General features: G+C 35.6%; 1 protein-coding gene across 4 annotated transcripts in view; it reads right to left on the bottom strand.

Moving 5' to 3' along the window:
- The window catches only part of LOC578539, an 82,942-nt gene extending 67,425 nt beyond the window's left edge, over positions 1-15,517 (bottom strand). For all 4 annotated transcript variants that reach the window (XM_030972144.1, XM_030972145.1, XM_030972147.1 and 1 more), the window contains exon 1: positions 15,414-15,517. In XM_030972144.1, the coding sequence (XP_030828004.1) occupies positions 15,414-15,449 (36 nt within the window). In that variant the 5' untranslated portion in view covers positions 15,450-15,517. The remainder of the gene's footprint in view (positions 1-15,413) is intronic.
- Between the last annotated feature and the right edge of the window lie 3,484 nt (positions 15,518-19,001).

Genomic DNA, 19,001 nt, shown 5'->3' with positions numbered 1-19,001 from the left:
ACACAAACCAGTATGATCATTCATGTATCAACAACAACTCAGCGTTTAATGTCACAACATCATTTAATATTATGTGGGCTAATGTCCTTGCTGCAAAGCCTGCAATGCAATCATACATTTCTTTTAAACCTTGTATTAGATTCCAGGGGTATCACTTGGTTTCACACCTCAACAGCTGGGGCAGAACTAAAACTAACTGGCATGCATATAACCATGTTTATTGAAATCTAAAAACCTTTTAGAAAAACAGTATGCAAACGTCTGGAAATAAGGCAATTGCCAGCAACCCTGCACAAGTCTGATACTCAGCTGCAAAGGTGTGGCTAACGGTAGTCTAGATTGATCAATAAAAACAGTTCCGAGGGGCTTCAGCAGACACAACATATGGACAAAGTTCTTTCTTCTATCCCAGGTAACAAAATCATTCTCATAACTGATGGCAAAGGGTATTCATAAAGGTTTGCGAACCCGTCAAGCTGGACCTACATCCACTAAAACTTGCCACACACCCAGGAATTCATAATTATAGCCCTTAATTAATGATTGCCATGAGTAGGAACGACCATCCGTCAGAAGTATGTCCTAAACTTGAATTTGGAGGCTCTTTTAATCCCATGGCATCTAAAGAGGGTGGTACTCAATCTGAGTGACTGTCTCACATGTTTGAACTGGAGGTGGCTACACTTTTTTTCTGAATTATTTTTATTTGGAACTTCAGACACACCCTAAATTGGTCATCACTTCATTTCTTCATAACATCTGCTTGAATATGTTGATAAATGTTATGTGTGTGTGTGTGTGTGTGTGTTTCCTTCCATTTCCCAACTTGCGAGGAAACCTCCAACATTTACATTTACTCTTGCATTTAATGAAATCTGAATTCTAACACTGTACCCACAATGTTATCATATTACAGGGCACTTACGAGCATTGTCACAAAATATTGATTTTCACATAGAAAACTGTCATATAAAACCTCTATTCAGAGGTGCACAAGGAAAGGAAACATATCTAAATGTGTGTAATACATTTGTTTAAAACTTTAAAAACATTTTTTTTTTAAGAAGGTGATTTGTGTGAATAGTTTGTTACTAACTTCAGTAATTTATATGTATTATTTTACTGTCATTATAGGGTGCGTTCAATCGAATTTTCAAAGCTAGAATCACAAACATGAATCACAAATCAAAACGCCGTTACAAAAAACAAGGTCATTGCGGTTAGCGTTCAAGCGATTTTTCATCAACACTGACTCTAGCTCATTTCGAGCCCAGCCACTGCGCATCACCCTCGCAGTTTCACCCAGGAAGTATAGGTCAACTTCGGCGCGCGCTTTTTGGAATTGTTTACGGCCGACTGTCGACTGCTGTTTTGAGCATAGATCGCAATAATAAAACAAAGAATGAGAAGGTGATGGAAGGAAGAAACAAAAAATTATATAAGGAAAGACAAAAAGAGAAAGTGATAGAGTTATTAAAACAAAGAATAACGTAAGAGAAGGTGATATAAGGAAGAAACAAAGAATGACATAAGGAAAGGCAGAAAGAGAAAGTGATAGAATGCTTAAAACAAAGAATTACATAAGAAAAGGTGATAGAAGTAAAAAACAAAGAATAACATAAGAATAGAAGGAAGAAACAAAGAATAACAAAAGAGAAAGTGATAGAATAATTATAAAAACAAAGAATAACATAATGAAAGACAAAAAGAGAATGTGATGCAAGGAAGAAACAAAGAATAACATAAGGAAAGACAGAAAGAGAAAGTGATAGAATGATTAAAACATAGAATAACATAAGAGAAGTGATATAATTATAAAAACAAAGAATAACATTAGAAGAAAAGGAAGAAACAAAGAATAACATAAGGAAAGACAGAAAGAGAAAGTGATAGAATGATTAAAACAAAGAAGAACATACGAGAATGTGAGTGAAGGGAAAAAACAAAGATTAACATAAGAATAGAAGAAAGAAACAAAGAATAACAAAAGAGAAAGTGATAGAATTATAAAAACAAAGAATAACATAAGAGAAGGTGATAGAAGGAAAAACAAAGAATAACATAAGAATAAAAGGAAGAAACAAAGAATAACATAAGGAAAGACAGAAAGAGAAAGTGATAGAATGATTAAAACAAAGAAGAACATAAGAGAATGTGAGTGAAGGGAAAAAACAAAGATTAACATAAGAATAGAAGGAAGAAACAAAGAATAACAAAAAAGAAAGTGATAGAATTATAAAAACAAAGAATAACATAAGAGAAGGTGATAGAAGGAAAAACAAAGAATAACATAAGAATAAAAGGAAGAAACAAAGAATGACATAAGGAAAGACAGAAAGAGAAAGTGATAGAATGATTAAAACAAAGAAGAACATAAGAGAATGTGAGTGAAGGGAAAAAACAAAGATTAACATAAGAATAGAAGGAAGAAACAAAGAATAACAAAAAAGAAAGTGATAGAATTATAAAAACAAAGAATAACATAAGAGAAGGTGATAGAAGGAAAAACAAAGAATAACATAAGAATAAAAGGAAGAAACAAAGAATGACATAAGGAAAGACAGAAAGAGAAAGTGATAGAATGATTAAAACAAAGAAGAACATAAGAGAATGTGAGTGAAGGGAAAAAACAAAGATTAACATAAGAATAGAAAGAAGAAACAGAGAATAACAGAAGAGAAAGTGATATAATTATAAAAATAAAGAATAACATAATGAAAGACAAAAAGAGAATGTGATGCAAGGAAGAAACAAAGAATAACATAAGGAAAGACAGAAAGAGAAAGTGATAGAATGACTAAAACAAAGAAGAACATACGAGAAAGTGATATAATTATAAAAACAAAGAATAACATAAGAGAAGGTGATAGAAGGAAAAACAAAGAATAACATTAGAAGAAAAGGAAGAAACAAAGAATAACATAAGGAAAGACAGAAAGAGAAAGTGATAGAATGATTAAAACAAAGAATAACATAAGAGAATGTGAGTGAAGGGAAAAAACAAAGATGAACATAAGAATAGAAGGAAGAAACAAAGAATAACAAAAAAGAAAGTGATAGAATTATAAAAACAAAGAATAACATAAGAGAAGGTGATAGAAGGAAAAACAAAGAATAACATTAGAAGAAAAGGAAGAAACAAAGAATAACATAAGGAAAGACAGAAAGAGAAAGTGATAGAATGATTAAAACAAAGAATAACATAAGAGAATGTGAGTGAAGGGAAAAAACAAAGATTAACATAAGAAAAGAAGGAAGAAACAAAGAATAACAAAAAAGAAAGTGATAGAATTATAAAAACAAAGAATAACATAAGAGAAGGTGATAGAAGGAAAAACAAAGAATAACATAAGAATAAAAGGAAGAAACAAAGAATAACAAAAAAGAAAGTGATAGAATTATAAAAACAAAGAATAACATAAGAGAAGGTGATAGAAGGAAAAACAAAGAATAACATTAGAAGAAAAGGAAGAAACAAAGAATAACATAAGGAAAGACAGAAAGAGAAAGTGATAGAATGATTAAAACAAAGAAGAACATACGAGAATGTGAGTGAAGGGAAAAAACAAAGATTAACATAAGAATAGAAGAAAGAAACAAAGAATAACAAAAGAGAAAGTGATAGAATTATAAAAACAAAGAATAACATAAGAGAAGGTGATAGAAGGAAAAACAAAGAATAACATAAGAATAAAAGGAAGAAACAAAGAATAACATAAGGAAAGACAGAAAGAGAAAGTGATAGAATGATTAAAACAAAGAAGAACATAAGAGAATGTGAGTGAAGGGAAAAAACAAAGATTAACATAAGAATAGAAGGAAGAAACAAAGAATAACAAAAAAGAAAGTGATAGAATTATAAAAACAAAGAATAACATAAGAGAAGGTGATAGAAGGAAAAACAAAGAATAACATAAGAATAAAAGGAAGAAACAAAGAATGACATAAGGAAAGACAGAAAGAGAAAGTGATAGAATGATTAAAACAAAGAAGAACATAAGAGAATGTGAGTGAAGGGAAAAAACAAAGATTAACATAAGAATAGAAGGAAGAAACAAAGAATAACAAAAAAGAAAGTGATAGAATTATAAAAACAAAGAATAACATAAGAGAAGGTGATAGAAGGAAAAACAAAGAATAACATAAGAATAAAAGGAAGAAACAAAGAATGACATAAGGAAAGACAGAAAGAGAAAGTGATAGAATGATTAAAACAAAGAAGAACATAAGAGAATGTGAGTGAAGGGAAAAAACAAAGATTAACATAAGAATAGAAAGAAGAAACAGAGAATAACAGAAGAGAAAGTGATATAATTATAAAAATAAAGAATAACATAATGAAAGACAAAAAGAGAATGTGATGCAAGGAAGAAACAAAGAATAACATAAGGAAAGACAGAAAGAGAAAGTGATAGAATGACTAAAACAAAGAAGAACATACGAGAAAGTGATATAATTATAAAAACAAAGAATAACATAAGAGAAGGTGATAGAAGGAAAAACAAAGAATAACATTAGAAGAAAAGGAAGAAACAAAGAATAACATAAGGAAAGACAGAAAGAGAAAGTGATAGAATGATTAAAACAAAGAATAACATAAGAGAATGTGAGTGAAGGGAAAAAACAAAGATGAACATAAGAATAGAAGGAAGAAACAAAGAATAACAAAAAAGAAAGTGATAGAATTATAAAAACAAAGAATAACATAAGAGAAGGTGATAGAAGGAAAAACAAAGAATAACATTAGAAGAAAAGGAAGAAACAAAGAATAACATAAGGAAAGACAGAAAGAGAAAGTGATAGAATGATTAAAACAAAGAATAACATAAGAGAATGTGAGTGAAGGGAAAAAACAAAGATTAACATAAGAAAAGAAGGAAGAAACAAAGAATAACAAAAAAGAAAGTGATAGAATTATAAAAACAAAGAATAACATAAGAGAAGGTGATAGAAGGAAAAACAAAGAATAACATAAGAATAAAAGGAAGAAACAAAGAATAACAAAAAAGAAAGTGATAGAATTATAAAAACAAAGAATAACATAAGAGAAGGTGATAGAAGGAAAAACAAAGAATAACATTAGAAGAAAAGGAAGAAACAAAGAATAACATAAGGAAAGACAGAAAGAGAAAGTGATAGAATGATTAAAACAAAGAATAACATAAGAGAATGTGAGTGAAGGGAAAAAACAAAGATTAACATAAGAAAAGAAGGAAGAAACAAAGAATAACAAAAAAGAAAGTGATAGAATTATAAAAACAAAGAATAACATAAGAGAAGGTGATAGAAGGAAAAACAAAGAATAACATAAGAATAAAAGGAAGAAACAAAGAATAACATAAGGAAAGACAGAAGAGAAAGTGATAGAATGATTAAAACAAAGAAGAACATAAGAAAAGCTGATAGAAGGAAAAGAACAAAGATTAACATAAGAATAGAAAGAAGAAACAGAGAATAACAGAAGAGAAAGTGATAGAATTATAAAAATAAAGAATAACATAAGGGAAGGTGATAGAAGGAAAAAAACAAAGAATAACATAAGAATAGAAGGAAGAAACAAAGAATAACATAAGGAAAGACAGAAAGAGAAAAAGAGGAAAACAGGGTATAACATAACGGAACAGGCCACGATAAAGCGCATGGTATAGTAAACGCAAATTGCATGAAAAGCAGGCGCGCAGTTTTTGTCCAAACCGGAACAGGCTCTGTCATACAATCATGATTGAAAACATCGTCCGTTCAATCAAATTTTAGCGACCGTGATTCTGCAGAATCATGATACAAAACGCATCTTTTTCAGCGTTTCATGTTTGTGTTTTCAAACACGTTTATTTTTACGACCGACGAAAAAATCGCTTGAACGCATTGCGTTTTAAACTAAACGTCTTTAGAAACCGTGATTCTAGGGTGAAAAAGTGTCGATTAAACGCACCCTTAGTTATACTGTCATTATATTATACTAACTACAAATGCACATTTACCACGATTGAACAAAAGAGACATAACAAGGATTTTCCTTGATACTTGATGATTCATTTTGCCCTCCTACTTTCATGAATCACTTTTCTCCTACACTACCGAAAGAACATAAAAAATGATGTTCAAACTTAAACAAAAAACAGTTGAATATATGTTAATATATATGAGATATGACCTTCTGAATAAATAGATTTCCTAAAGGAACTCTAGAAAGAAAAAAAAAAAAAAAAAATGTAACAAAACATACAAAATATTCAAAGCAAAAAAACAGAACAAATACGGCAAAAAACGGAACGGTTGGCGTCTCTGCTAGGTTATTCTTACTTATTCCTAGGTCATTCTTGCTCATTTCTGGGTCATTCTTGCTCATTCCTGGGTCATTCTTGCTCATTTCTGGGTCATTCTTCCTCGTTCCTGGGTCATTCTTGCTCATTCCTAGGTCATTCTTCCTTATTCCTAGGTCATTCTTGCTCATTCCTGGGTCATTCTTGCTCGTTCTTGCTCATTCTTGCTCATTCCTAGGCTATTCTTGCTCATTCCTAGGTCATTCTTGCTCATTCCTAGGTCATTCTTGCTCATTCCTGGGTCATTCCTACATGTAGTTCATTCTTGCTCATTCTTGCTCATTCTTGCTCATTCCTAGGTCATTCTTGCTCATTCTTGCTCATTCCTAGGTTATTCTTGCTCATTCCTGGGTCATTCCTAGGTCATTCTTGCTCATTCCTGGGTAATTCCTAGGTCATTCTTGCTCATTCTTGCTTATTCTTGGGTCATTCCTAGGTCATTCTTGCTCATTCCTAGGTAATTCTTACATATTCCTATGTCTTTCCTAACTTTCATCAACAAAAAAAAGTATTCTTAAGAGAAAAAACAGTATTTCTGAAAAATCTCTCAACTTAACATATCACCTAATCGAGTAGCTTTGAAAAAACGGCGGTACCACATATATGACCCCGGATCAGATTGCGATGTGCATACAGTACATGTAGGTTGTTTGCAATGTGCGTAGTTTGGGGCTCTGTATCACCGCCCTGCGTGCATCGTAAGAAGACATAGGTGCATAATAAACATAGGACCCAAAGCCGATAATCGGAAAATTAAGAAAAACAGCAATTAAAAATAAAAAGTAAAAATAAATAAATTAAAGCAAAAACTATACAACAAAAAACAAAAAACGTACAACCGTATTCATAACAAAACAACAGAACAAATACGGCAAAACAGAACGGTTGGCATCATTGAAATAGTAACAGATGACATCTGTATACATACATGTAGTTTAGTTCCAACTTTGTCAAATATTTGTTGCCAATTTTTTTAACTCTCACGGGTGAATCTACAGGGGGGGGGTAAGGAGGTTTAACCCCCCCCCCCCCCCTCCACTTGGGCTGCCAAGTGAAAATGTGATGTGCAAAGAAAAACACCATAATGTGTACAGACCCACACAAGATGCCAGGAAAACATCTCTTAGAGGCTGTTCACACCGCAATGAGATCGTAGCAGGTCTATCGTAGCACCCCCTTTTTTCTAGCGCGCTAGACCGCTTTCTCTCGTGGACGCGATGCACGCACCTAATCTTTTATCTTGTTACAGAATTCAGTTCGGTCCTCAGACCTTAATTTCATAAGGCGGAAGTACTCTTTTCAGATTGGACAACCTGAACCCAACAACAACAAAACGAACTGGATTGAGGCCTACACACATTTTGGACATGGCACACACCACACTGCAGTGCGCAATCTTCGTTGTATGAAGTAGCATTTAACCACTCCAGCAAAGCATAGAGAGTCAATACTAATGCGTATTGACCTCTAGCACTGTATGCTTGCTGTGAGGAAGGTATTATTAGACACGTATCATACACAAATACACACACCACACAATATCGCATAGACTGCACACATTCATGTCGATGCAGCTGTAAGCAAAGTTTGACACTAGAGTAGACTTACAATTTGAATTTTTAAATTATTCTTTTTAACATCAGTAATAGGGTGTCTGATCGAGCACCCGATGTTGTGTGCTAATATTGTTCCCAAAGAGATTGCACACATCTCTATGCAGTCTACGTGCATTGCGCGACCATGCAAAAAAAAGTCAATTTTTTTTTTTTTAATTCGAGATTCAAACCTTTATCTGTTGTGATCCTGAAGGTGATACTCAATAAATGAGGTGTCATTTGAAAGAGCAAGTGAATTCCAATATTTCCAAAGGGGGGTCATCTCGAAATTCTAAAAAATATCTTGGTCAAAACAGCAATTTAAACATTGTGTCCTGGCTAACTTTGAGGTTTGCCACTTTTGAGATATGACGCCCCGATCGATAAGTAGTCCCAGTCCTAAGGAACAATTCTATGCGCTTATATTTTCGCTAGCCCCCAGGGATCACAAAGGATTACAGTTTAAAAATATCCTTCCCGCTATTTGGTGGATCAGCTAATTAGGGGGCGTGCGCTCCGCTCAGTCCAAACCATGGTTACATCGCGTAACATCTCCGCGTACGAACGAAACCCAAAAATCAATTACACATTATAGTGAATGAAAGTATGGCTAGCCATTCGCGCAATAAACCCGGAAGTAAATACATGTTATAGTCAATGGCAATATCGCGGAGACAACGTGCACGTGGTCTCCGCGATATTGCCATCGACTATAACATATATAACGTGTATTCACTTCCTGGTTTTTTTGCGCGAACGGCTAGCCATACTAGTCAATGGCGGGTATCGCGGAGACAACGTGGCTCAAGCTGCAAGTCGCGCATTCAGCTTAGCAACATGCGTACGATATGCATACGCTTGCATATCGCGCGATACAGCTGTTGGGCTAAATTTAGCAAAACAACATCACTCTGCGTGGACGTCTTTTTTTCGTCGATTTTGACCAAAATGATATGAATATACCAGCATTTTGGAGGGGCTGTATGTTTTGATAGAAACATCGGTGAGACTTCAAATTTGAAATGTATTATTCTGATTACACTTTTTGTTCAAATATCAAACAAAAATGGTGAAAAACGATCCCAAATTGAAAATTGAAAAATCGTTCAGACTAGACTAGTAGAGTAAAGGAGCCGGTAATCGGCCAGCTCCAGTTTTTGGCCGATTGGTTGGATGCAAGGTAAAATCCCTCTAAAATACATCGCATAATAGCATAACACATATCCCACACATACCATACCATGCCAGTGTCACTGAAGAACCACATTTGCAATGAAAAATATATCCTAAAATATCACATTTTAGCGATTCAATCGGCGGTCCCGCTACCCGAATCTGAAAAATCGAGTATCTTACGCGTGTCTGTAAGAAATATGGGTACCATAAAATGAGCTTTATTTCAAGTATTTTTCAGATTTAGAGCCCGATTTTGTGCTAGTCGCAAGCTCAAAAGTATCTCATTGCATGTATTAAATCAATGCAGCCGCACACCGCAACGCACACACAATATATCTGTCAATTCAATTCAATTCAATTCAATTTTATTTCGCAATATAAAAATCAAAATATACAAAGTAACAGTAAATTTTAACTATGTTTACAAAGGTTATATGCGGGGCTTTCCATGAAGGTTGCGAAAACCTGTGAAGTTGGATCGCCCATTAAAGAATGAAAAACAAATACAAAAAGAAATATAACATATTATAAGCACACAACAATAATTTAAGTAAAATAAGCAAAGTACAAACACTTCAACTATCTATAAGACAAGAGAAATTAAAATAGAGAGAAGAAAAACAATATATAAAGGGGGAAAAGAAAGGAAAGGAAAACAAGATAACAATGAAAGAGGGTTCAGATATACAATTTAGAAGAAAAAAAAATCAACAACTGAGCTGATTAGTAATTATTTAGTAGTAAGATTTTATATTGTTTTCTAAAGGAAGATATGAATTGTGATTTCGTTATTACTTGGGGAATCATATTCCACTTTTTAGGACCTAGATAACTCATTGATTTAGCTTCATAACTAGACTTAACAGACCATAAATGAAATTTGTTGGAAAGCCGTGTATTATAATTATGAATTTGACTATTATATTGAAAGAGGTCTGAAAAGGGGGCAGGTAACAACTTGTTTTTATATTTGTACATGAACGTTGCGATTTCTTGCTTATTTATATCATATATATTTAATAACGAAAGCTTCTTAAACAAAGGTGCTGATGGTGCTAGATAATGAGAATTGGTAGCTATTCTTAAACATTTCTTTTGAACTTTAAATAGTGAGTCTAATTCAGTTTGTGTTGCATTAGTGGCCCATACAATATTACAATATTTCAAGTAAGGGAAAATAATGGAATGATATAAAGTTATCAAATTTTCGGGTAACAAACTATATTTTAGCTTATTTATCAAGCCAGCATTTCTGCTGATCTTATGTAAAACATTTGTGATATGGTCCTTAAATCCCAAGCAATTATCTAATACGACACCCAAGAAGTTAACGGAATTACTTAATTGAATAAGTTTATTATTAATGTAAATGGGAATATTATCGTTATTAATTAAAGGACCGTTATTGCTAGCTATATCGGAAATTTTGGAAATTTTAGATCCTATATTATATTTAGTTTTTCGAAAATAAACACATTTAGTTTTGTCAACATTCAGGGACAATTTATTTGCTTATAACCAGTCAGATATATTCTTAAGCTCATTATTTAGAACGCGGACAGTATTATTCAAATCTTTAGATGAAAAAAATATACTAGTGTCATCAGCAAATTGATAGAAGGTTAATAAGTTAGATGATTTACAAAGATCATTTATGTATAAAAGAAATAGCAGGGGACCCAGTATTGATCCCTGAGGTACCCCAATAAAGACATTTAACGAAGAAGACAAAACACCGTGGACAAAAGTATGTTGAACTCTGTTTAAAAGATAGTCCCTAAACCTGTGCAAATACTGTTTATGTATATCATGAAAAGAAAATTAGTAAAGGAAATGGAAAACTAGAATTATTTACTTACCCGCCGAACCTTTTTTCATGCCAAGCTTCGGACGCACTTGCCAAGCTTCGGACGTTCATGAGTAGCGCAGGTCTAATTCAGATTCCAATATCCGATCACCGCAGTACTAGTTTTCGGCCTGGCGAGCTCCGGGGAGCTCCGGCGTGGGATATCTGCTCCGCCCGCTAGTGCTATAGATCAGCGCGGAAACGCACGGCGCGTGTGCGCGCTTCCTATTGACTTTGTACATGCGGCCGAAAACTGGTACGCTATGCCGAAAACTGACTCCGAAACAGTGAAAATTGAAATGAATATTGTCATGGCAATTCGTGATTTTTTTCTGGGATTCTTGTTTTGTTTAAATAATAATAATATTTGCTTCATGATTTGAACAAAAAATGATAATAAATAGGAAGTAAAGGGTAAAAAAAATAGGATTTTGTCTTAAGTGGCCGAAAACCGGCTCCTTTACTCTAGATCTAAGTTTTAAAAAAATGTGTTTTAGGTCTAGAGTAAGACCGCCAAACTTCGGACACTTAAGACAAAACGGGGGAAAAAATTAAATTCTTTTTTTAATTATTGAAAGATCAAATATACTATTATTGTGCAAATACTGTTTATGTATATCATGAAAAGAAAATTAGTAAAGGAAATGGAAAACTAGAATTATTTACTTACCCGCCGAACCTTTTTTCATGCCAAGCTTCGGACGCACTTGCCAAGCTTCGGACGTTCATGAGTAGCGCATGTATAACGCACGTATAGCGCACGCGCTAAAGTTAGGCACATTCATGGGGCACTAGAGGGCGCTTTGCGCGCGTACGAAAATCTGAATGGCCTTGCTGCGGTGGGTCGGCAATAATCAGCCCAAAACTTGGATATGGGAGGGTGGAAGGATATATCTTTTTTATAATGTTATCTGGTCTTGCCCTTAACCATCCTATGTTTAATCTATGTAGAAATAACATGCGAGTACGATAAGAGAAACATCGGGCCCATTACTGATGCAACTTTTAAAATATTAGCCTAGAAATGACCACCAAACGGAAAAAATTGACATTTTTTCCCGACAAATCTTCATAAAATCTGATTTATAAACAAGTCACATCTAGGTACACTAATACAAATACAATTTTCTGAAAATTCAGGTATTATTTTTTAAGTTTCTTTCAAGCATATTTCTGCGCATTGCAGCGCCAATGTTCTTCACTGCTTCAAAATTACCCTTGAAATTTTTTTTTGCAACAAATTTGTTACGAGGTCCGCGAGTGTTCCCCGTTCCTAGCGTGTTGAAAATTTAGTAATACATAGTTTACATTGACTCGCGCACGAAAAAATGGTCGAAAACAAAATGTCAAATGAAGAAATAAACAAGCTTTTGTATAGTTATAAGAGTTCTACCGAGGTTTCTTTGTCGATTTAATTTATTATAAAGTCTCAATTAGAATTCAGAATTATCTCACTGAAAAGTTAAGAAACCGACGATGTTCTCGATCGTAGTTATTTTCATTTTGCCAGCAGCCGATCTAGCGTTGTTTGGGCAAAAAGCTAGGCCGCTGCCTTCCCATCGCAAACCTTTCCGAGTCCCGCTAAAATGGCGCGCTGCGGAGCTCCGAAGCTGCGTTGGTATCGCTGCAAACTCTCAGCCGGCTAGCTCCCCAAGACGGACCATTCGCGGTATGGCGAGATTGTGTGTGTGAGGTACGATTTTGGATTCGAAAACGCACGTAATGCAACCGTGCGCGTCATATTCAGCTGTCGAATGTCTACGACCAATTTTACATGTACGATTTTAAGTACAGATACTTGGTCAGTTTTCTTCTTATATCTTTGGTTTTACAACATTTAAAAATATAATTTCTTTAAATTTGCTCCTGACTCGGTTCAGACTAATTGTGTGATGTGTTTTTAAGTCAATTTTTAGAATATATTTTTTTGCATGAATTTGCCTACTAAAGTGCGCATTCATCGGAGGTTTGGAAACCGGATCAAAAATCGTACGAAGGGGGTAAGTTTGACTGCGTTGATTTCATGATAAAAGTATTATTTTCTCGTTTTGGGTAGATTTATTTTAGGTAGAACTATCAGAAAGGTGTTTTTCACAACACTCACACAATATTTTGGTGCTAATTAAAATTCTTACGAAAGCGCTATTTTTTCGTAGCCAAAATGACACTCCATGTTGCCTGTCCGAAGTTTGGAAGAGCGCCATCTTCTGGTAGGGGTACCTGTATAGTACCCCTACCGAGGTCCGTGGTAACGGCCGCCATCAGAAAATTTTCACGATAGAGTGAAAAAGTATCTCATAAGCTCCCATAATTTTGGCAGAAACCACCTGAAATATGCCAAGGATTTGTTTGTAATCAATATATTGAAGGCTCTATACCTTAACTCCCCTGTTAAGCTAAGGGACTGTAAAAATCCAGGTAACCTGAAATCTGTCTCTGAATTCGATGTTTTTTGTGAGTTTTGCAGACGGCAACCTGCCCTAACTTTCTGTACTAACGATGTAGGTTAGTAGTAGTATCAAATGCATGCAAGCTTAGACCGAATTTTCCGTCTCTTTCGTTCGTTAGCCTCTTATTGGGGTAGGGTCGGCTCTCTCTTTAGAGACGGAAGCCGTTTATACACATGTCCTTGCTAACGCCACGGCCAGTCCTGGTCGTAGCGTTTTGCCCCCAAAATCCCCCAAAATGTCATTTTACCTCGAGCATGTTATATTGTAAATTAGGCCTAGGCTATAATAAATCAGTTCCACTTACCAACTTGACTGAAATAATCAGTTTAATAGTCCCTTTTTAGGAAATTATGGGTCAAAATCGGAATCCATGTTGAAAAAGATTTTCAAAATGGATTTCGATTTTGACCCATAATTTCCTAAAAAGGGACTATTAAACTGATTATTTCAGTCAAGTTGGTAAGTGGAACTGATTTATTATAGCCTAGGCCTAATTTACAATATAACATGCTCGAGGTAAAATGACATTTTGGGGGATTTTGGGGGCAAAACGCTACGACCAGGACTGGCCGTGGCGTTAGCAAGGACATGTGTATAAACGGCTTCCGTCTCTAAAGAGAGAGCCGACCCTACCCCAATAAGAGGCTAACGAACGAAAGAGACGGAAAATTCGGTCTAATGCAAGCTAGGCTCATATTTTGCGTTCGAGCCGTCTAATTTTTGTCCGAAGTTTGGCGGTTTTTTTACTCTAGAAAAAAAGTCTACCGCTATTTAGAGTAGTGGCTCTGGTCTGCGGCCGATCGGCGGGAACTGCCGATTCTATTTTTATTGGAATACTCACAGAATACTTCAATACCCTCAATAAAGAGTCCATATACTTACTTATTAAATAGAAGTCACAAATAACCTAACTGACCCACAGCGTGGTCAGCATTGACCACGTTTCGAAATGCTTCGAGTTCCCCGGTTTGCGGGCACGCATTACCGGTTTGCGGCACGCGTACGTCACAAAGCTTTATGCGCTACGTCACGATGAAAGCATGTACCAAATTACTACGGGTAACCCAAATTCTCATGTTTATCTGTTGCTACGGTAAATTTGTCAAGTTTTAAACAATTTCACCTTTTCCTCGAATGGATCATCCCATCCGGGGGTAAGTACTACTAGAAACTATCGGGTCATAGCGGGTACACACATCAGCACACATACCATCATACACGATCCCGCATGTTATGTGTGTATTAACACCCCCCGCCGCAAACCAGAAAAAACACGTAATTCAGTGCCGGTTTGCGGCCACCCCATGCAACTGGCCATGCGGTGGCACAATCAAAATATCTGCGATAGGAGACAGACCACAGCCATCATACTTCCACAAAAACATCAAATTTCACCTCCAATCGGACAAATATCGGACAAATAGAGCTACAATACTGATCTAGTCATGCCTCGATCTCTTAACTTAAAAGTTAGCACCTGCTGGAATTTTCATCGGCGACTGGTGCCGTAGATTTCTGACATCGCTGACGGATACTCCGTACCGACAGGAGCACCTGCTACGGACGTTTTCGGCAAAGCAGAACTTACCGTGGAATCCACGGTAGGTTTCAATGATTATTATCGAGTCATATTCATTTTATTTTTAAAACAAATACCCCTGGCCGCAAACCGGGCGATGCCGCAAACCGGAGACTCTACTCTAGGTGTCATCAATTGTCACTAAAGTACTGATTTTGAGTGAAATCAGTTGAGTTTTGTACAGTGGTGTTTGGAATGTTGAGAATCAAAAGCACAGCTTTTACTACACAGCCAGGATAGTGATGCTATTATGTGTGCATTTAACGAGGAAGAAGAAGAACTTCGGGTCACTAGCTAACACCATTTCGATAAGCTGGGACTAGGAAGTACGAGACGGCCTAATATTTTATACAAGGTCAAGACATTTGATTTAGTGTCAGTAGTAAGTGACGTATAATTTACATAAAAACATCTCACTAATATCAAGTAAATGTATATACTTACCGATGCTTGTTTGGCTTTTCTTAAAAAATCATTCATATTGCTTTCTTGTCCTTCCAAAGACAGTTAACTTTTTGACTTAGTTTTAGTTTAGGCCTACTTAAAAATAAAACTATTGAACTTACAGTCAATAGTTAAGAGAGGGCAGCAAACAACATTTTGATCAGTACTGAATTAATGATGTTACAAAATTCGGAAGGTTTCGAAGGGACGATTTTTTATTTTGTTGGGTGGGGGGGGGGGACAGGGGGATTCCATTGTCTCTTGGGAGTTGGGACAGACAGTTGCCCCCCCTCTGAGAAATGCATTGTTTTTACATTGTTCAAGAATGTTTATTTATATGATTCTTGTTAAATAATTTAAATTATGAAATTGTCTTCTTTTTTTGTGTGTGTGTGCCCACCCTAATCAATATGAATGTTTTTTTTTAATTTGATTTGATGAATGAAACTAAATATGAGATTCATACCCTGTCGATCCCCCCGCCCCCCCCTACCCTCCTTCTAAAAATAAAGAGAAAGAATGAATAAAATCAGCGATGTTAACATCAGTGTAGGCCTACGCAATGTGTTTGTTAAAGAAGATGATAACAGGCCAAAGTTATCTCTACCGTGCGTCCCCCAAAAAAACTATACACTTTTGAAATGGCTGCCGAATAAAAAATATATGATTCTGGGGGAAAAGTTTTATATAAAATCAACTTTCATTATGACACCAAAAAGTCCGAAAATAATTAATGCCTTAAGCACCAGGGGAGGGCGCCCGTCTTCATATAAAGGTAAATTAACGTGTTTTTACCTGGGTGTTTTACCCCCCCCCCCCCCCTGGATCCGCCACTATTCTATACCACACCCTTTCGATAATGCTTATTCGTGGCGCAAGAGTATGTTCAATAAAATGAGCTAGGGAAGAGAGTGACAGAAAAGCATATAGGCGATGTGACAATGACAATGACAATGACAATATTTATTCTCATGTCACCCACATTGGGGTATTGGAAAAGTTTACAATCAGTTTGAATTTGTCAATTAAACACTGTAAAATATACAATACAAATAGAATTAATGTTAATCCATACAAAATAACACTATCGACAATAGTGAGAAAAATTATGATGATAATGATAATAACAATATTGATGATGATAATAATAATAATAATCAAAAACAAAACGATAATATTAATTAAAACGATAATTAATGACGAAATTAATGGAAGCAATTGAAAAAGAAATTTACTGGCACCAGTAAATTGATATCTGAATTAATGAATTACTGAAAATATTCTTGATATCAATTTAATAAATTGATATAAGACAAAAAAGAGAAACATAAAGTTAATATTGAACTCATAACATGTTTTTGCACATACTTAAATTAATGAAAACGAAGCATTATTTTTCGACAGAATTTTACTAAGTTTAAACGTGTTTGTATATTATTGGAGTTAAAAAGCTGATCTATTTTCAGTGTATTCGGTCTTTCATTAAAATATTTATCGATGAACAATTTTCTTTCTGAACGAAAGGTAGGGCATACAAACAAGTAATGAAACTCATCCCCAAATTATAGAGAGTCAATGCTAATGCGTATTGACCTTTAGCGCTGTAGGCCTACTACGCGCTAAGAGGCAGCAATTACACACATTGCACACACATACACACAATGAAGACGATGTGGCTGATCGGCAAGTTTGACAGTAGACTCACGATTTGAATTTTCAAATTATTCTTTCTAATATCGATGAGTTGAAAAATTGTATTTCACTGCTATTTAGCTGTCATAAATAATATTGTCTCTAAAGTACCGATTTTTAGTGAAATCAGTTGAGTTTTGTGCAGTGGTGTTTGAAATGTTGAGAATCAATAGAACAGTTTTTAATACACAGCCCCGATAGTAATCCAGCTATGTGTTGCCGTGAGGGGGGCCGGGGTCGGGGGGGGGGGGGTGAGACAATGTTTATTTACGACAATTCGACTTGGAGTTTTGTTATAAAGATAATCCATTGGTAACTATTATGTTTGTGTTGCTTTTCTGAGTAAAGAAATGAGGAGGTCATTGGGAAGGAAGGAAATAATGAGAGCCAAGGAGCATATCAAATACCAAAAATGAAATCCCTAAAATGTGTTACATACCAAGTATCCCTTGCCCCACTACCGTGCGTCCCCCCAAAAATATAAACTTTTGAAATGGCTGCCGAATAAAAAAATATATGATTCTCGGGAAAAAGTTTTCATTAAACTCAACTTTTATATGTCACCGAAAAGTCCGAAAATAGATTCATGCTTGAGTGAGCAGCACTGCCCACTTTTGTAAAGGGTATGAAAATTAGGTTGCGCAGGAATTAGCCTTCCAATTTGTGAGAGGTAAATCCTTTGGAGCTTACAAAAATTGAGGGTGATAAGATACATTCATGATTTGCTGAGTGAATTTCATGGTTTATTAAACCAAAGTTTTATGCATTAGTGAACAGGAATTGCATTTTTTATTTTAGCATTCTAACTTTCCCTGCCGTAGACTCAGTGGTGTTTTTTAAATTTAAATGCAGGCGCGTAGCTAGGATCTTTTTTAAGGGTGGCGGTAGTGAGCAAGCGAATCGCGCTCCATATAGGGGGGGGGGGTTGAACCAAGGTTGAACCCCCCCTCAATTGTTGTTATGTGTGTGTGATTTTTGATGGTACCCACCCCCCCCCCCCCCCCTCAATTTTTTTTAAATGAAATTGAAAAAAAAAAAAAAAAAAAAAAACGTTTTATATTTTTGTGTTCCAAAGAGTGACCCCAAAAAGTGACCTAACCCCCCCCCCGTTGAGTCGTTACACAAAATTTAAGGGACCAAAAAACAAATAAAAATGTTAAATCCCACCCCCCCCCCCCCCACCCCCCCCCCCCCCCCCCCCCCTCCCTTGAAAAAAAAAATGCGTACGCCACTGGAAGGGCCTCCCGCACGAAGCGGGAGTTTAGACGTTTCATTTAGTTATTTGGGAAAGAAGACGATTTTTAGTACAGTTCCCGACTCTTAACCCTAATTCACTGTCTGAATTCAGTTTTCCCCCTCCCGCGCTAAGCTTAGACGTTTCATTAAACTATTAGAGAAAGAAGACGACTAGTTTTACTGTTCTCGGCTCTTAATCCTTGTCTAAATGACGTTTCCCTACCCCCATTGCGAAGCGCGGAAGATTTGACGTTTCATTAAATTATGAGAGAAAGCAGACGATGGTTGTACCGTTTTCGACTCTTAACCCTTATTGTCTGAATTCAGTTTCCACCCCGCGCGAAGCTCGGAAGCTTTGACATTTCATTAAATTATGAGAGAAAGCAGACGATTGTTGTACTGTTCTCGCCTCTTAAGCCTTATCTGAATTCTGTCCCCCCCCCCCCCCCCCCCCCGTCCGCGCGATCGCAGCGCGGAAGCCTTGACGTTTCATTAAATTATTATAAGAAAGAAGATGATTTGTTGTTCCGTTCTCGACTCTTAATCTTAATTGTCTGAATTCAGTTTCCCCCTTTCGCGCAAAGCGCGGAAGCTTCATGGCGTTTAATTAAAATACAAAAAAGACGATTCGTTGTACCGCTCTTGACATTGTTAAAAAAA

The sequence above is a fragment of the Strongylocentrotus purpuratus genome, unplaced genomic scaffold (assembly GCF_000002235.5).
Source record: "Strongylocentrotus purpuratus isolate Spur 01 unplaced genomic scaffold, Spur_5.0 spur5_scaffold_6, whole genome shotgun sequence".
Taxonomy (NCBI): domain Eukaryota; kingdom Metazoa; phylum Echinodermata; class Echinoidea; order Camarodonta; family Strongylocentrotidae; genus Strongylocentrotus; species Strongylocentrotus purpuratus.
The sequence above is the reverse complement of the archived record's forward strand: the minus strand, read 5'-3'. Positions and strand labels throughout refer to the sequence as shown.